The sequence below is a fragment of the Callorhinchus milii genome, unplaced genomic scaffold, assembly GCF_018977255.1.
Source record: "Callorhinchus milii isolate IMCB2004 unplaced genomic scaffold, IMCB_Cmil_1.0 Scaffold1, whole genome shotgun sequence".
Taxonomy (NCBI): domain Eukaryota; kingdom Metazoa; phylum Chordata; class Chondrichthyes; order Chimaeriformes; family Callorhinchidae; genus Callorhinchus; species Callorhinchus milii.
This window is the reverse complement of record NW_024704742.1, coordinates 100,313,425-100,338,671: the sequence shown is the minus strand read 5'-3', so window position 1 is coordinate 100,338,671 and position 25,247 is coordinate 100,313,425. Positions and strand designations below refer to the sequence as shown.

The 25,247-nt window shown below is 38.3% G+C and overlaps 1 protein-coding gene across 2 annotated transcripts in view; it reads right to left on the bottom strand.

Annotated features, from left to right (window-relative positions):
* Window positions 1–2,484: 2,484 nt before the first annotated feature.
* The window catches only part of LOC103182384 (centrosomal protein of 120 kDa), a 44,140-nt gene continuing 21,377 nt past the window's right edge, over window positions 2,485–25,247 (bottom strand). For both annotated transcript variants that reach the window (XM_042333789.1, XM_042333790.1), the window contains 10 exons: window positions 24,428–24,610; window positions 21,437–21,533; window positions 19,541–19,702; window positions 18,584–18,673; window positions 14,920–15,012; window positions 12,526–12,687; window positions 9,652–9,774; window positions 7,262–7,360; window positions 4,703–4,848; window positions 2,485–3,399 (listed from right to left, as the gene is read on the bottom strand). In XM_042333789.1, the coding sequence (XP_042189723.1) occupies window positions 3,162–3,399; window positions 4,703–4,848; window positions 7,262–7,360; window positions 9,652–9,774; window positions 12,526–12,687; window positions 14,920–15,012; window positions 18,584–18,673; window positions 19,541–19,702; window positions 21,437–21,533; window positions 24,428–24,610 (1,393 nt within the window). In that variant the 3' untranslated portion in view covers window positions 2,485–3,161. The remainder of the gene's footprint in view (window positions 3,400–4,702; window positions 4,849–7,261; window positions 7,361–9,651; window positions 9,775–12,525; window positions 12,688–14,919; window positions 15,013–18,583; window positions 18,674–19,540; window positions 19,703–21,436; window positions 21,534–24,427; window positions 24,611–25,247) is intronic.

Genomic DNA, 25,247 nt, shown 5'->3' with positions numbered 1-25,247 from the left:
TTTGGCTTGTAGGGTTAACAGGAACCAAGTGGGAAGAATTTCTGCTCTCAGTGACTGATTTACCCCTTCATGTCTTGTTGACAAGCCAGCTAGCTGGTCTGTCAAATGTAGTGCCCTAGAGTACTGCTGACACACCCGGCTCAGGAATTGGGACTGCTGAAACTGCCACTGAGAGTTGGCCTGATTCTGACATTTCATTGCCAAAGCGCATCACCTTGGAATTAGCTCAGTTCCAAGGAGAGCTCATCCACAAAATATAGTCAATTCACTTTACAGTGTATACTGTAAAGCGCTTTGAGACGTCTCAAAGACGCGATAAGGCACCATATCAAATGCAAGGATTATTATTATTATCTCCACCTCCAGGAGGATAGTCACTATTGAGTCATTTGACATCCGACAGGTTGAATATACCTTAACGCTTATAAAATGCCATGGGTTGTTTTATTCAGCTTTGATCTCTATTTTGTCAACTGCACCTCTCAGCGTGGATCCAAGCTGCTGGCGTGCACCATTTTGTTTTGTCACAAATCAAGAAATATTTAGTTGTAATCAACGCATGTTCATAGCTAGTGTTAGTCTGGCTTACTGGTAGCACTTTTGCCTCCGAGCCAGATGTTTGAGGTTTCAAGCCTCCATGTAGGGACTGATTCCCAGCCTCGGCTAACACTCCAATATGGTGCTGACAACTGTTGCATTTTCAGAGGTGTCGTCCTTTGGATGTAATGTTAAACGAATGTCCCGCCTGCCGATTCGGGTGGATATTAAAGATCCCAAGCCACAGTTTGAAAAGACAAGGGTTTCTCCCAGTGTCCTGGCCAAAACTATCCCCCAAATAAAATTGGTTACTCACTACATAAGGGATATTGCTGTACCCAATTGACTGCCATGATCGCCTACAAAAATACACAGTCCATACACAGGAAGAGATAATAATAGTAAAATAATGGTAATAAAATATCACATAGCAATTTTTTAAAAATGAGCAAACTAGTTTGACAGCAAGAAAGTATTTTGAGGCATTCTTACATTTATATAAAATGAAACTCACTGCACACACACAAACCACTGATGTGGAACAATTGCAAACCCCACAATTTTACAAATAAGAGAAATGCCGAGAACAGGTGCATTTTTGTAGAAGGCAGCGCCCTCTGCTGATTGGTATTGGAGCTTCACGTTTGTCCTAAATAACTGAATTCGTGGGAGATTTTACACTTTAACAAATACTTACATTTCATATAGCACCTTATCATACAATAACTTGCAATTATGTAGCGCCGTTCACACCGACAGCATCGCAGAACACTTAACAGGAAGGAGGATCACATTGTCAAGTCGTCTCAAAACGCCTGACAGGATTTACTGTAAAGTGATGTGGCTGTGTGTACACTGTGGGCTTATTCTATGCCTTAATGATTTAGTTTTCTCATAATTATTATGCAATGCTGATATTAGATTTTTTTCTATTGTTGGTACAAGGGGTATTTACTTCTCCTCAGATCTATTATAATCTCCTGTTAGCCAGGGGTGAAGGATAACCATTTTGCAGGATCTGCTGAAGTAGTCCAGTCTCCACTGGATTCTTGGGGGAGAGAAGCAGAGATAAGTCACATCTCACCATTTTAACTCAAGAAGAGTGCCACTGATCTGCTCTTATCCTCCATAATTCTATCAAGATTAATTCCTAAGGAAAAACTTAAAGTAAAACAGTTCAGAAAAAGAACTGCATTGAAAATACTGGGAAGAATGTATTCAACTTTTTTCAGACAACGCTCTCAAATGTTGTAATTTGATATACAGCAAGAAATTAATCTGTACAAACATTCAACTTAATTTAAATGCAGTATGAAATACCTTCTAGGATTGCAATAACAACTGTCCTTTCACGAAAGGAGCAGATTTCAGGCATTAATATTTCTATGTTGGTGCTTGATGTGTGTGAAAGTTTGGCTCATGGTAGCATTCTTACCTCCAAATCAAAAAGTTATGAGTTCTAACCCTCTGTTAGGACTTGAGCTTGTCGTTCAAGTCAACACTCTTGTTCACTATTGGGGGAGCACTGTATTGTCAAGTGACATTTAGCTGACATCTTACTGATAAAAGACCCCATCACATTTTTCAAAAGTGTAGTTTCATGCAGATTAGTTTCTTAGCTGCCAATCCTCTATTCAATTCACAGAAGTTTGTTTGGGATAAAGGGTTGGTGTGTTTATCTAAAAAATGTCACACTTGATAGTCAATCACTTCAGAGGTGGCCTCGAAAATTACAAGTTCTTTTTTCCTCTAGATTTTCAAATCACACAAGTCAAACTAGAAATAATTTGAAGACTAGAACATGACCTCTAGATGGAAAATAAACTGAAACCACAAGCTGAATTGCTGCATTATAAAAATAAACCATTGTACAAAAGTTGCACAAAAGATTGATAAGTCCTCATGCATTGTAAGTAGATTTTCAGTTGAATAATAAATACCCAGATGTATGTTAGGATATTCTTCAGTGATTTATTTATTTTTGACCTCCAGCTCCTGAGGTTGCAATGCACGTTTCAGCATCAGTGTACACATTGCAGTCGAATAAAGTCAAATTGTCTGGTCCTCACTTTTGCAGGGCTTCAAAAGTTTACCAGAGCTGCTGGTTGTGAACTTAATGCAGTATACTTTGCCTATCCTCAGTTATATTGCTTTTCAAAATGTATTCTATTTAAAAAAACATACTTTTTGAGTTATGAAATGCTGCAAATTTCACCCCAGAGTGTAATTTTTCTATCAGCCAGGGGCTGATTTTTCCTTTTTTCATAAATTAACAATTATTTTAATTTGAATACATTTACTCTCGAAAAATAGTTTAATAGCTATTTACATGTTTTAAAATGCACACATTTATGGAAAAGAGACTGTACATATAAAACGAAATCAGATTCACACACTTTGAACAATTGTCATGTGCTACTATAAAAATTATACAATTTTACTATTCATAGGAATCTCAAATAAACAGTTTAGTATCAATTCCAAAATCCATTCTAAATTAAACCTCAGAGTGGTAATGATTAATAAAACTCCAGCAGTTGTAATCCAGTATGGTTAAGCACTGTGGTTAAGAATTGTCTTTGTGTGTTTGTAGTCTGTGCAAAGATTTCACTGGGTGCATTATTTTATCTATGCCGCTCCCTCTTTTCCATAGCTTCTCGTATTTGTCTGTCCAGTTCACTGATGATCCGATCTTCATGGGTGTAAACCCCAGTCCTTAGCAAGGTGTCCCTCTCCTCTATGAGCCGAGTGAGATACTCATCCAAGGCCTCATCTGGGTGGTCATGACGATGGCTGTTTCCCCTCCCACTGGCAGGATCTTGCAACTCCATAGCTTCTTTTTTCTCTTCTTGATGCTTTAATCTGACAAATGCAGAGGAACTGAGCCATGGGCAACAGGGAAATGCAAACATCCACATAGATCATACACTCAGCCGAGACATTTTAGGGTTTCATGTGTTTGTATATAAGGGCTAGCACAAGGAAATCTGAATTACTGTAAAGCACTATGAGATGTTTCAATGAGACAAAGCACTATAAAAATGGAGGTTCTTTTTTCTGTCAGGAACCATTCAGTGTACGTGTTGTATCAATCACTGCAGAAGAAGGAATCTGTACACACTGAGATGGCAATCTCAGCCACAACACTGCGGCAATCCGCAAAGCAGAAGCCAAGTGCTTCCTGTACACTGCAGATGTCTGAGGGAAAGTTATTCTGAGCACACACCCCTCTTAGCAGACAGCTTCAGAGCAATCTTGGCAGATGCTTAGGAGCTATTCACCCACCTGCCCTCTTCAACCTGAATAATTTTGAACTGACTCTTGTACATGGCTCACACAAACTGATGTTGTTGCGCTGGTAGAGATTGCATTTTCTGCTTTGGTTTGGCGTCTCCTGCTGGCAATAACCTCACTGAACTTCACTTTAAACTTTACTGTTGATTGTAACAAAATTGCAGAATGTATGGCATGACTATCCTAGTAGAGGCAGAGCTCAATAATGGAAATGGCAGAATCTGCGATTCGTGCAAGTTATACAAAAGTGGCCTGTAAGTCAGATTGCAATCGTAGCAAAGTGAAATGGTATGGATCCTTCACAATGTAAGTTGCTAAGATATGATGCTTTGTTTGGGTCTCAAGCTTCAGCACTGCATTCATGCAACAACAACTTGCATTAATATAGCACCCCTCACGCAGGGTAGAGTCCCAGAGCACTTGAGACTGCAAGAGACTGAAGCCATCCATCATTTTAATCTGCCACTAAAGGAATGAAAACTACTGCTGATTCGAATGCTACACGAATCCAAGAGCAAAATCCAGCTACTGTAATGGAAAATTATATAGAATTAAAAAATGGGCTCAAATACATTCAGGTTAAACATAGAAATGGAATTGTAAGCAGGGCCCTTCAATGTTTTCTGGTTGCTAAAAATGAGATAAAATTATCCATTATAAAAAAGATAAAGTTTCCATTTTGCTAAACCATTCAGGGTAAAATGCTTAGGATTTTACACTACAGATGCTCATCTTTACGGTTCTTTCTATAGAATTTGCACATCATTCTTGCGAGATTTCTGTTCTAAACTTTACATCTTATCTCAGAATAGAAATCTTGAGCAAAGCCTGGATCAAATGCTGCACAGAAGGTTTTCCCAGCGTCTGGTACCTGTTAAGTTCATTTTTAATCTCCTCCAGTTCGTGTCTCTCGGTTTTAACCACTTCTTTCTCCTCAGCTGCCAGATACCGCAGTCTCATGTGTTCTAGCTCCTGTTGCTGTCTCTTAAGACGGGCCATAGCATTTTCTTGCTCACGCTAAAACAAACAAAATCATACTAAATATTATTCCTTTCCAGGCTCATCTTTACCAGCAACCTCTTGCTCATTACAAACTGAACATTCTGGATGCATCAAGCCACCTTTTATTAGTCTAATGAATCTGAATCATTGTGGTCTGAATAAATGGCTCTTCATCCTTGAAAAAAGAAGCTAGAGAGGAGACTTTAAGAGTTACTCAAGCTACCAACTGGGAGAGAATAATAAATAATTCTTAAAATTGATAGAATAAAAAATACAATACAAAATTACATTTGTATAGCACCTTTCATATCTGGAAGACGTCCCAAGCCGCTGGATATAATATATATTTATACATTTGATATGAGTTGTAAACAAAAGAGCCTGAACAATTTTATTTAGTTTTTAAGTATGTTTCTAAAAAAAACAATAGATTTTGCACATGTAAAAGGTTTAGCTGTAGAAAAGAGTGCAGTGTTGCAAAAAGTGCAGAATATAAAAGCTTTTTTAAAAAAACATTTTTTTGAATATAAGCCAGTGATGTTTTTCATTACTGTCTTGTGATCTTGGTTATTTGGGACTGGCAACACTGGAACACCATCACTAGATCGGAAAAATAGAATCCTCATTTACAGGTGCCATTGCTAAGAGGCCTCTCTATCAAGTGAATAAACAGCTTTGCTTGGGTAGTGCTGTCCATAAATCTAGAAAGGCGATGTAAACACACATCCATTAGACTAAACAATGGTCAAACATTGGCCACCATATACTCTCCCACTTCACATACCAATCGCTGAGCTGTGGGAATAACCCTTGGCAGAAGCTAAAGAACTCAAGTGTAGTTTTCTGAAAATAACCCAGAGTTGACAAGTGGGTAGGAGGGTCTGGATGGCTTCAAGACATCATTTTTACATGGAACTGGACCCTGAAGTGCTTTCTAAGAAGATTTTCACCATATCTTTGAAAAATTGCTCAGAAATTAATCAGCTTGCTTATTCGGAATGGAGACATCTGAAGATTCACCCCACCCACCTCTGACAAGACACTGCAATTGCCAGGAAATTATGAAGATCTTCAGATTTTTGACTGAATTCTCACAGACCATTTTTAGACAGCAAAAAGCCACTTAATAACAGCAGAACAAGCTGGTTTGGTGTGTATGTGTTTTGGGGGAGGGGGAATAGGAGAAATGGAACACTATCTAAATGCTATAGCCTTCCTCATGGTCACTAAAAGTAGCACAGCTTTTGCAGGCAAAATGGTTTTGATTGAAGTGAAGCCAATTTGCGTTAGCTGCAAATATTAGCAACTCGAGCACAAAAGTCACCAAATGCATTGCATCCGATATCAAGCAAGTTACAGCTGGATATTGTCATCGACATTTTATTGGGAAACATTGATATTTCCCTGTGAATGTAACAGTTATAGAAAAGTTTCGACAGGCCTCCACTAAGATTTTGGAGAGATACTGACCAAGATTTCAGACCTCCCTCTATTCGGTTAAGAATGTAATGGCTTCAGGTGGGGGGAGAGAAAGAGAGGGGAGAGGATGGAACAGAGAAAGGAAGAGTCACGTTTTGACACTGTTTTCGCAAGAAAATTAAAAAGATTTATGACAGCTTTCAAAGCACACAAGCCAGAGGAGAGATCTGCAAGCTAAAGAAACCCTTCTATTTAAACAAAGCGTGTTGCAGCAAAGAGAGCGGTTTTGTGAGTCTTGATCCAATAAACGTCAGAACTGCACATTCATAAATTTAGAATGAAACTACTAATATAAATACACAAAGCTACAGATCATATTTTAGCGAACTCCATTGTGAAAGACCTCCTACTGTTCCACCATATTGATGTATGCAGAGATTTTATGTTGTACAATGAAAGATCACTCATTTCTTTCACATCTTATAAGGACAGAAATCCATAAAGACTTCAACTCATTAATTGTGTGCAAAATGTTTTCATGTATCCATCATTTTTAATCTTATACTGTGGGGGTCTTCAGTTGAAATGAATCCTTGCACACTTCTGTGCTAAAATGTATCTCACATAAAGCAACATTTATCTCAGGAAAACAACTTTTTCTCCAGTCCCACAAAAATATTTTAACATTTTGTTGAAAAAGCACATCTTTAATATAATTTACTATTTGTTTGCATCTAGTCTGAGCAAGTCAGTCAGTGTACTGACTTACTGCACCTTATGTTTGTGGAGGAAAAGAGACCAGAGTGAAATTGTGGAGATTTCCCCCAGAGATAAGGTGACGTGGGGGGTTGAGGGCAATAGGTGGACTTTGCCTGGTCTGTGGAAGGACAATGCTTGAAAGGCTAAATCACATTTTCTTATTCATTGCCTTTGTATGTTCTTTGCTTGGAAATAGGCAATTAAGCCACAGTTAAGGTTTATTATTTTAAACACTTAGGAGGTACTTTACCTGTTTCAGCCTTGCCAGCTCTTTCAGAGCTCGTCCCCATTGTTGCTTATAATGTAATTTGGATTTGGTGGCCGACTCCAGTTTCCTCTCAAATTCTACCTAATAAAAAGGGTGAAGGTTAAAATATTATAGTTGATGTAATATGACCACTAGAATACAATTTTCATCATGCTGTTCATCAAACAGAAGATCATAACACTCAATGTAAATATTATTGGAGACTGAGCCTTTGGTCATAAAATGGGATTGCAATTTGCTACTCTTGCACTTCACATACAATACGTTTTTTAAACTATTGACAGTCGACATAAACATTTTGGTCAGCAAAGCAAACAAACTATAATCAGATGGAATTATACTTTGAGGATTCAACAGTCAACATTCCAGCACAGTAATAGTTTATTTCAACCCCTTGTAAAAGTTGGAAATGGAACAGTTTTAGATATCTGCTGTAAAATAGCTATAGCCAGAAGTTCCAGAAATGTGAAAGGGATCTGTAATGTTATCTTTGTGAATGCTGAGATACTTTGTTTCAAAGGAAACAGGGGAGGCACAAGATATGGGTTTGTCATGGGCAGCTAAATTGTTTTCCTTCATTTATTTTGTTATAAAATGAGACAATAGTCAGTTTGTGGCAATCACAGAAAAGGTGGCTGAGCCATCAGAAATGATGGCTTCAACTAAAACTGAATATCATTTAACACATATACATAGAAAAAATATAACAGAGGCATTAAATTTCAGATTGCACCAAGCCTGTAATATGAATCAGGAACATGGTGAAATGTTTATCGGTTAAAAAGGGCAGTAAATAAAATATATATGTAAGAACAATCCAATTCTTCCACTTCAATAAGATTGCAATTTTTTTAAAAAAAATGAGTTGCAGGTAGAACAAATTCCAGACACTTCCTCCGCAGATTAACCCTTTCAGCCCCACATGCATGTTTATTTGCCCAGCTGTCATCGGGCTAGATACAACTTTCACTGCAACTTTTGTTCACCTTTGTCACATTGTCTTCCTCTGCCCAATCTTACCCAAACCCTTATTGGCATCATTGTTACCTCCTGCCTAGACTTTCCAAATGCACTCCTCACTCGTCTCTAGTTCCACCATCAAATTGATATGTAGTTATGAAGTTAAAAACTCAATAGTTGCAAAACTTTAAAATAATAATAATAATAATCCTTGCATTTGATATAGCGCTTTTCACGTCGGGAGGACGTCCCAAAGAGCTTCAAATAATTGGGAAACGTCAAACACTTTTTGGGGGAGTAGGTTTGCCGCAATATTAAATTGGTGGCTGAAAAGCATTCTGCGTAGAAATAAGTGCAGTTTGAAAAGTTGTATAAGCTTATACATATAAACTTGTGTTATCCAGGCCTGGTGTTTATTGCTCTGAAGTCTTGTGTGGTGGGGATGGGGGCAGGGGCAGCAAAATATCTGTTGTGTTCAAAAGTATTTACATTTGTTCTGTAGCATAACGTTATATTCTGGAAATTACTCAAACCTATATATTTTGTCACACCTCGTCAATGTCAATCTGTACCTAATAAATAATTTACATTTGGTTCATTTGCACAATTATCTTCTTATTTTGTATGATCGTCTAAACAGTAGCCAAATACCTGAAACCAATGGAATTGAAAAAAGCACAAATATGATAATCAAAATTTGTATCTTATGCAACAGGAAATTATTTTTAAATTTGCTAAAGAAATTTAGTAACAATAAAAACAATATAAAGACACAATTACGGTTTGAAAGCTCAAACAGATAAGCCTCTGACCGAATACAATTCCCTGCAAGAGGGTGGAAGATAAAGATTACATTTCACATTTTCAAAAGTTCAAGCAATAGATGAGTAAAACCACAGTAAAACTTAATCTAATTTAATTATTCATATTAAAACAATTTAAAAGCACAAAAACAATTCTAATTAAAAACACATTAAAAAATCCCTTCACAAATAAAATATATGCACACTTTATTCTCTCAAGAGTGAAAATTAGTATTGTTATGTTCATCGCGATTGAGGGCTTCATTATAGGGCTAACAATTCCAAATTAATCTGTCTGGATTTTACTCCCCAGGGAGAAGGGTTTAGTGCTTGAGCTATTTAGATCGCAAAAGGGTCCAATTGCTTGCTGTAAGTGTAGTCATTTTCCACTCCAGTTCATTTTACCAGGTAGTGTAGTTTGCAAGGGCAATCGATCTGGTTCAATACGTACTCCAAAGCAAGCCTTTAAGTTTACAGCTAGTGCATCTTTTTTTAAAAAATTACATGGATTTCATAATTAATTTATATTTAAACTCACAATAAAGATTTTGCCCTGCATTTTATAATGCACAATTGTTTTTCAAATTGCAGTTTACAAATGTTCTCTACCTTTTCAAGAGTTAAAAGATTGATTTCTGACTGCAGTCGAATTTCAGGTTTGCTGCTCTGCTGCTCCTTGTACTGATGGAACTCTTTTTCAAGCAGTTTGTACTTCTGTTCTGCTTCATGGAGCTAGATAGGATTCAAGGGAGAATAAAAATGAACTTTCAAGAAACTAAAGAAACTCAACTTATCCCTCAGACATAAAGCAGATGGTGTGTAAAAAAAATACCACATTCAAATGGACTTCTAACTCAACACAAGTATATATAGGCTAACTGTGAGAATCTGGAAACACAAATCTAGTTCTGGTTTGCAAATGGATGAATAATTTCATTGTTTACATCCTGCTGACAGTGCAGGCAAAGACACAAAGCAGCGACACATAACTGGTTTAATCCTCTACAGCACATCATTAATTATCCATCGATTCAGCAAACTCTTTTTGTCAGTTTGCACAACATATGCGATGTAATTTTTAACAACCATACAATTATTTACCAAGTGTTACTTCATTAACTGAATAGCAGATACATGGATCACATTTCTTTAAGAATCTCACTCTCCTGGGTAAATGAAAAATGGCTCTTTGGACAATAGCTGAGTAACAATTTTTAAGAAGTGAAGCATCAGGATTTCACTGATTAATGTTCTAATGCTGAATACCTCTGACCTTATAATATACATGATGGGTTGCAGAGAAAGAACCTGTTTTGAACTCTGGCAGTAGTTGAAAACTGAAGTTTAAATTAACATACAGATTGCAGAGATAAAAATGTAAGTTGCTGGAAAAACTTCATCAGCAATTTAGTAACCATTGAAATGTATCTGAACGCAATCCAAAACAATAGATCATCTGACAGAAATATGATCATGGTCAACATTACACAAATATGTACAGCAGGGTCCTATTAGAATCCAACTAATTATGGTTATAAAGCATTTTTCACATTTGCAGCAAGAACTACACTATATTCGCCAACTGAGATCCAATGGGAAACAAAGCACTTGGATTCAGTTCAAAGCTGTCAGAACTTTCTTTCATGTCTAAAAAGTACTTTGTGAACAGTCTGTCATTTTATATCCAAATGACAAAGCTTCCTAAAATATACTGACGGTCATTGTGGGAAATGGAAACATCACTACTGAGCTTTAAATGATGCTCTAAGGTTCTGATTTAAGCCCAATGGATATTAGAAAACCAACACAGCAACCCAACGTTAATCTTGGAACATTTAAACCAAGAATAGCACTACCCTTACGTGAGAATAACTCATGGTGTAGTTTACTATATGCATAAGGAATAACCTTGTCAGACAAATTCATCTATTTGAAAATTAGCCAATGTCATAGTAACTGTCCAAGTGAACTGGCAACAGTGTAAGATGGCCTGCCAGCTAGTGAGACTGGAACATTTAGATCCTATTTACAAAGCTAGACACCAATGGTTGTAGAATCAGAGACTCAGATTAGAAAGAGACAGAAGCTGAATATACTCACTCCAACAGACTAGATTTTAGTACCTTATCAAAAAAGACACCAACAATGGGAAAGACTTGAACATCAGACAAGCTGGAGACAACATCACACCCCACATCAAGCTAAATGCCCATTAAGCTTTCCGATGTGAAGGACGCTATACAAGTGTAATTTGTTGTTGTTGACACACACATATAGTGTACATGTCTAAATGTTTTTTCCAAAATTTCTGGACATATGAAATAAAGAATTGACTCAATTTAAATGTAGAAATATGTAAAGCTATGCACTTTCGTACATGTAAAAGCAAGATGAGGCACAAACTGGTTGGGTAAAAAAGCCTGTTTCTGTGCTGGATATTCTTTGTAAATCTTTGAATAACTAGGGTGGAAAAGGAGAAAGGATTTGTATCGATGATTCATTCACTACAAGTTACAAGCACCCAGTAAATGCATTTTTATTAATGTTAGTTAAGTCTCACAAATCATCAATTGCATTTGATTTTAAGTAGATTTAGGCATGTTATCTGTTCCATAAATTTAATAGTCAAAATTGAATATTCTGTGCAATTTCAGTCATTGTTTTGGAGATTCAGAGAAAAGAAATGAGTTCTGGGATTTGCTTTAAGTTTGAGGATAGTCAAATGCAACTGGACTCCTCCTTGGTAAAAGAGATGGAATATGATCCAGATTTTCGGAAAGCTGAAATGTATGGATAATGTAATGTAAAATCAGAATTAAATGTCCCTTTCCTATTATAGCTTAAAAATCACTTTGGCTAAATGAAAGAAAAGGATGAAACATTCTCCAGGAGATGGAGTCTGAGAGTGAAATCCCCTGAATGATGCAGACACCTCTATTATCACAGTCAGAACATAAATGGGCACAAAAGTGTAGCTACTCATTCTTCGATTCATTCATACTGAAATGGTAACACTGGGAGTGTTATTGTTAATTTAATTTTAAAATTCAAAATTTAATTTTAAAAAAGGATTTCCATGGGTGCATGTTTTTGTGTATAGCGCCTTTCATGTCGGGAGGATGTCCCGAGGCGCTGGACAGTGTACAGCATTTCAGACCTGAGCTGGGGTTGGGGGGGCGGAAGAAGGGGGCTGACAGATGGCATGGTCGAGGAGGAGGGTTTTAAGGCGGATCTTGAAGGAGGCTAAGGAGGGGGCGAGACTGAGTGATTGGGGGATGGAATTTCCGAGGTTGGGGGCAGAGTGGCTGAAGGCTCTCCCACCAATGGATTTAGATTAGACATTTAGATTTAGGATGAGATCAGCACGCAATAAATAAGCGGCACTAACCAACAGTGATCCAATCAGTCCAGCATTTAGCCTGAACAGCATTTTACAGCGAAGAGGTCAGAACTCTTACATTGGCCATATAGCAGAGTGCTTACCTGCTGTTGTAGTCGTAGCTTATCCTCTTCCAGAACCTTGAACTTTGACCTTTCCAGTTCCACCTGATGGACAGAGTCTTCATTGACGCGTCTAATGGTGTCGTGCATTTCCCGTAAGGTCCGATCGTGGTCATCTTGTAACTCTTTCTTCAGTCTATGAAGCTTCATTCAAAAAAATGCATCTCTTACACACAAAATTTCATTATTAAAAAAACACTAGACATCACTCCAGACATGTCATCCCACATAATGGGAAACTATTTAATGCACAGTACCAGATTCAAATTATTGGGAGTGAATTTCTATTTTATCCCTCACAAAACTAAGATTAGACATCAGTCTGGCTCAGTTGGTACCATTCTCAATTCGAGTCACAAGATTGTGGGGTCAAGTCCCACATTGAATCTTTGAGTTCATAGTCCAAGATGACATTCCAATGCAGTGCTGCATTGTCAGAGATGCAAAGTGGTTTTACATTGTCAGAGATGCAGTCCTTTGAACGACACATTAAACTGAGGTTCCATCTGCCTGTGCTAATCTTCATTGTTAAAGATCCCCTCTCACTATTCAAAAAAGAGAAGGATTTTTCTCCTGGAGTCCTGGCCATCAATCCCCCAAATAAAATTGGTCATTTCTTCATACGTGTTGGTTGGACACTGCTGTGCACAAATTAGCTGCCGTGTTCACCCACCAATTACTTTACAATAATTCCTGTGAAGTGCTTTTGGATGGAATGACAACATAATAAGGTGCCATATCAAATGCAAGTATTATTATAATTATTATAAGATTAGGTCATGCAGCTTTATGGACTCCACAGGCAGCCAGAAACCAAGCGTGCCAATGTATACCCAACTATTTCTAGTCCACAAACATCCAGGCGGAGGTATTTTTAGTAACATATGGACTGCTTTAATTCAGAGAACTGTATTTCCAAGAAAATGGAGTGACCAGAAACCCAATTTGAAGTGTACTTTCAATACGATTAGGAATATTGAAAAACTGTCTGCAAGCCTTTGACAGTGTCTGCAAACCATTGCTGGATATTATTCTCACAATTTTGAGACAGAACCGGTAGAGTAATTTATCACACCTGAAATGCTGAAGAAGAATCTCTGAAGCCCCTTACAAAACAGATTTACATCGACTTACACTATGAAATGTGTAAATGATTCTTTCATATCGATTTGCTAATGAACCCAAGTGGTTTCGATTTTACAGTTTTATATAAAAAATACAGTCAAGCTGGACCATGCAATTGAATACAACATTGAATATTTTTTGTGATACTAAATAAGATTTGATTTTATCAGCAGTTCTTCAAAAAAAATGACTTTCTTGCAAAATCAATATTTCCAACAATTTTTATTCCAGTCTTCAACTGAAAGTCATAATACAGTAAAACTTGCATAAGTCTTATGTTTATAAATCTAAAACCGTTTAGATTTCTTTGCACCACTCGTATCTTAATGAAGGAATTTTATCAATCATGGGAAATGACGTCCTGACCCGTCGGAAGCATGCACATTTACCGGCGGGCTGCAATGAATCACAGAATACGTAGTCTTGACCCATTGCTGCATGCACAGAAGAACTTCATTTCCTGTGATTCAATGTGATTCCAATGCTTGCCGGTAAGTGCACATACAGCAACCAGTCAAGACCCATTGAATCACGGGCTGCGCACTTACCAAGTGCATTGAATTATGCATGTGAGGTGGAGATGATTGATGAAATCGGATTTTATACGATTTATACAAGTTTGTCTGTAACTCAGACATGAAAGTCATATTAAATGTTATGGTCCCAACTGATACAACTTCTGTGGGTTTTACTGTAGAACAATGATGATTTTAATCACATATGGAAGATGGACCATACGATTGGAAGATCTACAATGTCTTTCCTGCACTTTGTTTTGTTAGATGTGAATAGAATTAAACTGTACAATAAACTCTATAATGTTAGGTTTATTGGGTGGATAGTCATGCAATGCTATAAAATGCATCAAATCTTCAGTTAAGTGTTATGAGGAGATTATCAGCCTACTTATATAAAAAGTTACAGTTCATACGAGGAGACTGAGGGATTTCACCCTGAACTGTCCCAAACTCATATTGCAGTGCCAACATATTAACCTGAAGTAAAATTTAGTTTCAAAACATTTCAGTTAAAGTCAAAAGTTTTGAATGTGGGAAAAGATGAACTTTTAATTTTCTCCAGGAATTAATCTGCTGTAGGTACCACTGTAGTTTTTTTTTAAAATTACATATTTACACTGTGAATCTGTCATTTGAGCATTCATACCACATTAAAAAGGCAGATGAACAGTGTTAAATAAAAGATTTTACTCAAAAGTTTTCAGCAAGGTAAAATAAATTGCAGCACATTTACCTCCAATTCACCGTTAGCAAGTTGCCGTTCCCTTTTTTCCAGATCTGCTAAGGTTTTTTGCAGCTGCTCTTCTAACACAGCATATTCAGCCACCTATGATTAATGCCAAAAAGGGGAAAGGTAATTGTAAAATTGCTTTCCACAAGTGTACAACAAATGCATCACTATTTATGATTCATACAATGAAAACGTAATAATCCTTGCATTTGATGAACTGTCTCAAAGCACTTCACAAGCTTTACTGCAAAATGTAGCGAATGTATATTGTTGCCATGCGATACAAGAGCTGGTTCCAACCAAACCCCTTCTTTTTAACTTGAGAAAAGAATACATTCTTCAACATTATTCTATTTTAAGGGCTCTGAGATATTACCCCTGTGAAAAACTCTATATAAATGCAAGTTGTTGTATTTAATAATAATAATAATCCTTGCATTTGATATAGCGCTTTTCACGTCGGGAGGACGTCCCAAAGCGCTTCACAGAACATACTGCAAAGTGAATTGACTGTATATTTGTGGGCGAACGCGGCAGCCAATTGCGCACAGCAATGTCCCACAAACAGTCGTAGATTGAAAATGACCAATTTATTATTGTTTTTGATTTTTGAAGGGATTATTATTAGGCTCTGTGTGGAGTAAGGAAACTTGCCCAAGGTTTCGCNTCTGCCTGGAATTGAACTCAGGTCTCTCATTTGCAAAGCGAGTGTTCTAACCACTGAGCTACAGGACTCCACAGGTGATAAAGGTGATTTAGGTGATAAATTTCATCTATATAACGCTAACAGTTGCAGAACAGAAATATAGGGGAATAACCATCTTTATGAAACCCATGTCTTCGTATGTTGTCACTGAGTGGAAGCAAATAGATGCAAAGACGGGCAAGGATCCAGGGCCGAGACAGAGCCCTAAATAACTCTGCACGTAACAGCACAGGGCGAGAGAAACAGTTTAATGTAAGCATAAATCTGCAGTGGTTGCGGAGCTGGTGATGAGGTGATCCTCATCCTCACCTACAAGGCCATTCATGGCCTTGCTTCCTCCTACCTCTCTGACCTACTATTCCCCCTACCTACCTGCCCATACCCTCCGTTCCTCTGGCTCCGGTCTGCTCCACGTCCCCCGCCCCAATCGCCCTACCATCGGTGGTCGGGCCTTCAGCCTCTCAGCCCCCAGGCTCTGGAACTCTATCCCCAGTGCCTTCGCCGCCTCCTCCCTTTCCTCCTTCAAGACCTTTCTCTTTGACCGTGCCTTCAGCTCCCCTCGACTCTCTACCCCCTCCTCGCTCCTTCCCTTCCCTCCCCTCACCCTGACCATTTCCCCCCTCCTCGCTCCCTCCCTTCCCTCCCCTCATCCTGACCATTTCCCCCCTGCTCGGGTCCTGACCCAACTGTACAGTGCCTTAGGACGTCCTCCTGACGTGAAAGGCGCTCTATAAATGGAATCTTGTTTTGGTGGTGCAGAATCTCTGTGTCTTGTTAAAGAGTTTTAAACTGTCCTTCAAACCCCACATCTGCGCTCTTACCCACTCAGCTCTCCCTAACCTCTGAAACAATGCTCACCTTTGTCACTACCTTTCCTCTCTGGCATTGGTTACAGACTTGACAATGTAATGCCCAACTCACTGGATTCCCAAGTTCTACCCAACATAGGCTACAGACTACCCAGAACTCTGCAGCCTTTGCCCTCTCACACACTAGGCTCTGTGAGCCTATCACTCCCACCTTTGCTTGGCTACACTGTCTCCCCATCCCCAAGTGAATCACGTTTAATATCTTCATTCTCACCTTCAACTCCCTCTATGGTCTTGGCTCCGACCTCTGCAACCTCCTTCATCCATACTGACCCAGCCACTCCATTTGCTTGGCAAACACTAGTCTGCTTCATGGCTCCCACCATAGATGGGTTGGCTTTTAGGCATTCTTCCCCAGAGTCCATCCGACTTACTCCTTCCATCCCCTCATTCAAGACCAATGTCAAGGCGTACCTCTTTGACTACAAGTTTGGTCGTTTTTTCCTCTCCCCATCAGCTTCCATCCCCAGCTCAGGTGCCCAGCCTACAGTGTCAAGGTTTGTGATGTCCTCCAAAGTGAAAGGTACCATATAAATCTATTATATGTTCTTAAGCACAGAGATGTGTTTCTGCGTACGTCAGAAACATGCTTGGCCAAAATAAAATTAGATCTTTCTCAGTCCATCATTGTGAGTTATTCTTTCCATGACCATCAAGATTGGTCCTTTAACAGCAAAAAAAAATCTGATTTCCTGATCTCTCTGATCAGCATTAAAGACAGCACAAACAAGTACCATTTTGTCTTAGTTTCCAAGAAATAAGCATAAACCCAAATTAGAGCACTACAGAGAATTGGAGTTATATTTAGTTATTCTACATCTTCACTCCTATGAAAACAGTTTATGAAATTACTAACAGAAGAATTAATGTATTTAACAGTAAGTAAGCAATTCAACAGAGGAAGCACATTTGAAAAATGTACATTATTAAACAGGCTACAGTGCCAAAAGTACTAGTTCATAACAAAAGCGATCAAAGTCTGCCGAAGAGCTAGTGCAACTGCACTTAGCGAGGGGAAAGAAATTCCAATGTCACTTGCTATAATGTTGTTATAGATTACATTTTACTATGGTTTACTTTAGTAACCTTGATATATGATACACAATTTTAAATCTAACAACCTGATCTGCTGCTACTGGCAGGAACACAAGTGCAGTAAAAATGTGCTTTTTAAATGGAACTGTCAAATATATGATTAGCAATGTAGTGAAACTCATATTTCTTTAAATTGTTTTACATGTTTGATCATTTTATCATCACACCAACCAGAAGGAATTTCAGGGAGGAACACTTAATGCATCCACTTAATGCATTGTGGATGTTAGTAACCAACAATGAGTAACCAACAATGAAATCAGTGAAAGTCACTGACAGCTAGTAGTAAGGGGATCAGGTACTGCTGTTAACATATGTAATCTTAAAAAAGTAACCTCAAAATACTTAGAAACACAGAAATCTACAGCAAGTGACAGAGGCCATTTGGTCCATCTAGTCAGCACCAGCTCACAGAGCAAGGAGATCAATTCAATCCAACCGCCCGCCTTATCCCCATACCCCTTCAAGCCCTTCTCTTTCATATGCCTATCCACTTCCCTCTTGAAAGCTACAATGGACTCTGCCTCCTCTGCCCTCTCAGCAGGGAGTTCCACATGCCAACAACTCTCTGGGTGAAAACATCCTTCCTAAATTGGTCTTTCTCTGTTCTTATAACACTGTTCTTGTTATAACTATTTCCCCACAATAGAAATAACTCTATCAACAGAAATAACTCTATTTACAGTATCAAAACCTCTCAGTTTTGAATACCTCGATCAGTTCCTCCTCAAGCTTCTCTGCTCCAATGTAAGTACGTATTCACCCTATCAGCAGGTGGACGTTCAGCCCATCAGACCCAATTCTCTGGCTCTTTGAAATTCATTCCCACAGTTCCTCCGACTCGCTCCCTCATCTCATTCAAGGTTCCATCTCAACACCTACCTTTTTGTCTGAGCTTGTGATCAACTTTCCCCTCTCCACCCGAGTGCCAAACCAATATAAAGCACTTTGGGATATTCTCCCAGAGTGTAAGACACTACATACATTCCGTCGTTACCTTTTTCTTCACCAGTACTTCCCTCTCCCGATCTCTTCTCTTCCATTCCTCAGCAAGAGCCTGCATGTGGGCCAGCTCTTTTTGCTTCAACTAAGAAAGATACAAGCAGAGAAAATGAACACTGAAACATACACCATGAAAAGAGACACACTGCATCGGTTTTGATTACGTCGGTTTTGATTTCATCAGCAAACGTTAAGTAGATAAAAAACAGCAGGTTAAAAAACAGCAAGCTTACAAATGCTCTCTAATTCCAATGAAAGGAGATAAAAAGCAGACACTTGCATTTTGTGCAACTCTTAAATCAACTAGAAATAGCTAATCCCACTTTGATGAAACAGGTACGTTCCATCACTTGCCCATTAACTATTGGCTCAGGATACCTCCCTAACAGTTCCCCTCAAACACAACTGTACCAGCTCCACTTACTGCAAGCTACAGAGGTTAATTTGGAAACTAAAGCTACAGATAAGTGAGTGAGGATTTGAGCAAAACTAGCATGCAAATAGCACCATTTAAATTTATATTTTCAGAATCTAGAACATTTCCTCCTGCATCATAGTACTTCTCAAAATAAACAACACTTTTAGGGTGCAAAAAAATTACAAATAGTTTTCAATGTGATCCCATCATGCAAACTTAAAATACAATACATTTTTCACAAAACATTTTCCTGTGACTATAAACATACTTCAAATACTGATGGAAGTGTTATTTTTAAAATGCGTTAATTTGCAGCAGGAACTCAGTTGTAGAGGCAAGCAGGATGTTTTCTACCATTGAAAATGTAACAATATAAATATAAAGATTATCCAATCCAGGGCTTATTTCATTTCTCAGTTTTTATCTGTTCCCCCCTCACCCCACCCCCCACACACATGCATATTAATTGCAACTAGTACAGTGATGATGTATTGCGTTGGAGCTTTCATTTCTGCCAAAAACAATAAGATGTACCTGGTTCTCAAACAAATCCTCTTGTAATTCCTTCCACTTTTCCAGCTCTAGTGCAGCTTTATATTCTATTGTTTCACGTGGTGTGGTCACAGGAGCTGGTTCTGAAGACCGAGCACATTTGTTTGACAAATTCGGCTGCTGTTGGTGTCCCACATCTAAACTCTAAAAGTAAATATTGGCATTCAGTGTTCACAAACTAACTACATTGGTAACACATCTGCTCCAAGCAATACTCACATTAAGCTTCTACACATTTCTCAAGCAATCAAGCATACTTACCGAAACTGCTAGAATGTTGTGAGTTTAAAAACAATTCTTTATTAACAAAATCGCTGTTGGGAAGGGTAAAAAAAAGCAATAATTTCTGTAGAATTAATTTTGAAAATTAGTAATTTAATTTGCTTTCTTTTGCACACAGTTGGTATCAAGTATGAGAACAGGATGGGTTAAGTTAGATCTAGAGAAAAGTTTACTGTACTTTCCTAAAACTTCAAAGGTTCAGAAAAGCATGTGCAGTATAATATCAATTAGAAAACTTCTCTTTGCATGCCCGACAGTCATACTCAATAAATAATTCTAGTCAATTAATTCTCAATGACGAGCAGTTTTATGTTCTTCCAACATAGAAGATTAACACATCTAATTATTTCACTTAAGGTCCTATACAATATAATTTTTCATTTCAATCCATCATATCTGTCTGGAGTCGATTCAAACCCTGGTCCCACAGGTAAAAGGAAAGAGTTCTGACCCACAGCACTATCGAGTCCTGCTGGAAATTCCCTCAGCCTCTCTGGATTGTGTCAGCTTCTTAAATCATTGGAACCTCTTCCTGAACCCTACTTGAACTTGTGGAAAAACTCTATGATGGAGTCATGACAAGTGGCAATGACAGTGGTGGGCAATCTGTTATAGGAAAGGCTTTTTTGCCGTAATCTTTCTTACTTAGCTCTGAAGATAGAAACACATTTTATATCAACACCCCACACAGGAGTCCAGTCACTGGTTAAGTGTGAATTGTTTTTTGCCCTAATCACTGAATTCTTAGTCACCTAATTATTCCTTAGAGGGACCTAAATTTGTAGGTATGTTTCATCAGCTGAATGTTTATTCAGCTGGGGCGTTTTTATTTTGCATTTGGCTTCTTTTTAAGAGAGAAACTTTTTATTTTCCATTTTTAGAGAAAATGCAATATGCCTTTATTCTTTATTCCTCTCCATTCCTTGCATATATTTCAGCCATCCCTTCTGAATTTGCCTTTTGTGGAATTTTGTTCAAGGCTCATGACTAAAGTATTTTAAGACCACTAACCAAGGAGACAAGCCTGGTGAGAGACAAGGCAAGTTTAAGCACTAATCACCATTTTATAATATTTTACATTTTTTTCTTCAATGAAATATATTGTATGTTTAGAGATTTTTAACCCATTTATTGGTAAAGGCTTGGCAAAGCAGTTTTGTATGCTCAGATTAGGCGTGTCTCAAAACATCTCTTTGACCATGCTTTCGGTTATCTTTCCTCTCCCTAATCCCCCTTGGCTCTCACCCCCAGCTCAGGTGCCCATCCAGAATTGTGAAGTGCTTTGAGATATCCCTGCTGACAGAAAGCACTACACAAATATAAATGATATTGTACTGCATCAATTTGAAGTTTACCCCCAAGGTTTGGTGCAGATGGGAATGTACTTGCACAACCAACTGATCTGCCCAGATTTAAATTCCACTTCATGTAAAGTATATCATACAAAGTTAGCTTAACTTGAACAGATTCAGGCTGTTGATACCTGTAGTTGCATTGAACTCCAGTATTGAAGCAGATCAGAACTACAATGTGCCAATCATTTCCTACCAACATCAAAACATACACCAGGAGTTTTGTAATAACATAAGTGCCTACCTGAGAAGAGTCAGACACAATGACCTGTTGAGTTTTCACAAGGCCATAATCTTCCAAGGTCATCAAGTAATAGAGTTCAGCAATTTTATTATTCGACCTATTGAAGCATAATTTATTTTAGAAATCAATTATTAGAGATAATTTCACAAACAGTAATAATTGCTCCGGATCCAATCAGGAAAAATAACATGTGTGGTTCTGAACAAGAGCTTTGTTAACTTAGGAAAGACTACCTGAACAAGTTGGCCATTTCAAGGTACCAAAATCTTAAAACAAATGAACAAAAATTTTATTTGTACAGCGCCTTTCACGTCGGGAGGACATCCCAAGGCACTAGAAGTTATATAATTCCACACTTATTTATATAAGTATGCATATTTATTTGTACGTTTAGCACAATTTCTTTCAAAAAGTCAATGTACCAGATGCTTTTGCTGAAAAATAACAATATGTTTGCAAACAACTTTTTTGTTTAAAAGAAAATGTGAGCTTCTCTGGTTTCCCCCATAACTTCCTACCCAAAATCTCTTCTGTGGTGCAGACAGGGTGGGTTAGGTTCCCCGAATGGCAGAGCTCTCTGGTTCATTAACCTTTGTTTCATTCTTCATACATGTATATATTTGGAGAGTGACCATGGGCCAGCTATTTAACCAATTATCGCCTCCAGGAGTGTGGATCTTGTTTCTCTTGTCTGGAGGTACTAAGGCCAACAACAACAAGATTCCATTTATAAAGCGCCTTTCACGTCAGGAGGACGTCCCAAGGCGCTGCACAGTTGGGTCATGACCCAACAGCAGCACCCTCATAGCTACAAGCTAACCTGCTTAAATACTTTCCCACTAAAAAAAATCCTAAATATTGTATATTATCATATGCTTTTAAGCAGGTTTAATCCTCCAGTTAATAAAGCAGTAGCTATATCTACAGTAGGACACCAGCAACAACTTGCATTTATAGAGCGCCCTTCAAACGGGCAGTGTCTTGGAATGCTTAGGGACGTTGCAGAGGGATAAGGCCGTTGTTTATCTACACGCTAATCAATTGAATGTCAATTTAATCGCTGAGACCTCCTTTGTAGTTAGACACGGGGTAGCTAGGTATCGGTGCTGATAATCACCTGTTCACTGTAGATTCACAAACAGAATATCTGTACTTCTGTGGAAAGCTGTGCAACTACTGCCCTCTAGTGTAATTCTATTGAATACAACATTATATTAAATGTGATACTGAAGTATTGAGCAATCCCTCTTTATAGCTTTAATTTCAGTACAATGCAACTTTAGTGTAAGGATTTTAAATTAAATCAGACATTACAGTGAAACGGGATAGTATGCAAAAAGCAAACAGACAAAAGTAAACAAAAATACGATTGCTTGGTGTGCAACCAGTTAAAAAGTTACACAGATGTGACCTTGGTTTAACGATTCATCCAAAGGACAATGCCTTTAATAAGGCTGCATTCCCCCAGCACTACACTGCAGTATCAACCTAGACTGTGAGCTCATGTTGTGACGGGGGACTCAAACTCATAACCATCTGACTCAGAGTTAACAGCGCCAGCAATTGAACCAGCTCTTAACATTAGACAATAATGTGGCTGAATGTACAGCTTTGACCAAATCAAGTAGTTCCACCTGGGACTGGTCAACATGTTAAATAAATACATTCCACACTTAATATTAGATTTAGTTGCTCTACTGCTAGAAATATAACTATTATCATCAAACGCAAAATACTGCAGATGCTGGAAATCTTCTATTATATTATTACAAGTAGGGTGGAGCTCGCTGAGCGGAGGGAGCAGGCAGGTTGGTAGGGAAGAGCAAGGCCATGGAGGGCTTTGAAGGTGAGGACCAGGAAATTGAACTACGGAGGGTCGAGTTGGGGAGGTCGACAAGCAGGGAGTTTGCGTAGTCGAGCCTTGATGTAATGAAAGCGTGTATGAGAGTCTCAGCGTCCTGTGGTGTAAGACAGTGGTGGAGCCGGGCGATGTTGCGGAGGTGGGGGAAAGGCAGAGTGGGTCATGGCATGGATGTGGGGTAGAAAGGATAGTTGAGGGTCAAACAAGATGACAAGGTTCCGGACTGGCTTAGTAAGGTGGAGTGTGCAACCATGGGTGGTGCACACTCCACCAAAATAAAGAACACAGACGAAGCTAAGCCACGGCAACAACAACAAAATTATATTTTTAAAGTGCCGAGTCCCCGCACTAAGTGCTCCTAAAAGGAATCCTCCCACAAGAGTCCTCCCAGATGGGTATAGATAAAGATGAACAATGTATGTCTGTGCGTCAATCTACATTCCATATTGGATCCCTTGGTTGCAAGAGTAGCAGCAGCCAAGTAGCATCTATGGAGAGAGGAAAATGAGTTAACATTTCAAAAGGTCATCGATCTGAAATGTTAACTCATTTAAAAGCCTCTCCCTCCCAACATGCCCCAGTTCTGACGAAGGGTCGTGGACCCCAAACATTGACTCACTTTCCTTTCTCCATAGATGCTGCCTGACCTGCTGCATGTTCCCAGGGACTTCTGTTCTTAACTATTATCATTAAACCTCTTTGGTTCTATGAATATTGCTTCATTCTGACAACAGATGTCCAGATTAGAGGGAAATGTATTTGTAGTTATGAGAAGTTGCTGGAGCACAGATTGGCTACTGTGTTTATCTACATAATATTCACCACACTAACTTTTTAAATATAGGTGCAATTTATTTATTTTTCTCAACTTGATTCATTAATTTGGGTCTCATACCTTTTGATTCAGGTAGACATTAAGGAACCCCAAAAGAAGAGTGATTCTTCTAATTAACTTGGGCTTATATTCTCCCTCAATCAAATAACCAAATTCAACACAAAAATTCAGATTAATTCACAACTCATCTCATTGCTTTTTGTAGAACATTGCGCTAGCACAACTTAGCTGCTGTTGCAGAAAATAAACAAAGAGTTACATTTAAGAATGTAGTAGTGCTGCTCTTCATACTTACCCTTGAGCTCCTACAACTGGAATCCTGTCACTAAAGGTTTGCCGCCAACACTGTTCATCTGAAGAGCCCAAAAACCGAGATTTATCGGAGGTCAGAACATTTGACAGCTGCAACCTTGCCACTCCTAACAGCATATCTTTTGTCATTTTGTCTTTGTGCCACACCTCAACCAACAAAGGTAACCTAGAGAAGAAAAATAATAAATCATTGGAATAATGCCCAATTGCATTGTTTTTTTTTCTCATTTAAAGTGAAGTTTCTCTTGATACCTTAACATCAACATATCTCTAAACTCTTCACACAGGGAGTTATTTCAAAGTATTTATTGTTTTTAGGCAATAACATTAATTAATCTGGATGTGTTATTTGGCATATTTTGCTGTTTGAAATGCTGTAATTGGATCTTCTAAAGTACAGGCTAAAGTGGGTCTTGGTTTTAATATCTTTTCCAAACACTGGGACACCAATATGGGTGATGACAGAAATTATGAGGTAGAATCTTATTGTGGGGTTCAAACTTACAAATTTTTGATTCAGTAGTGAAAGTAAAAGAAACTGAAGCAAACTGATACCTATAATTGTTTCTTCAAATATACAAATACACTGCATTAGAAGGACGATTTTTCTTCTTCAGGTATAACCAAAAAAAAATCATTGTAAATATTAATGGCAGGGTAGGCTAATGGCAGGAGAGGCCAATCATACCTAGGTCTTCACTGTGAAGAGTGACATTTTGAGAAGAAACTTTCAACCCAAATCACATTCCAACAGCGTGCCATCTACGGTCTTCCAAAGTTTTTTTTTGCCCATTCATCCTCCA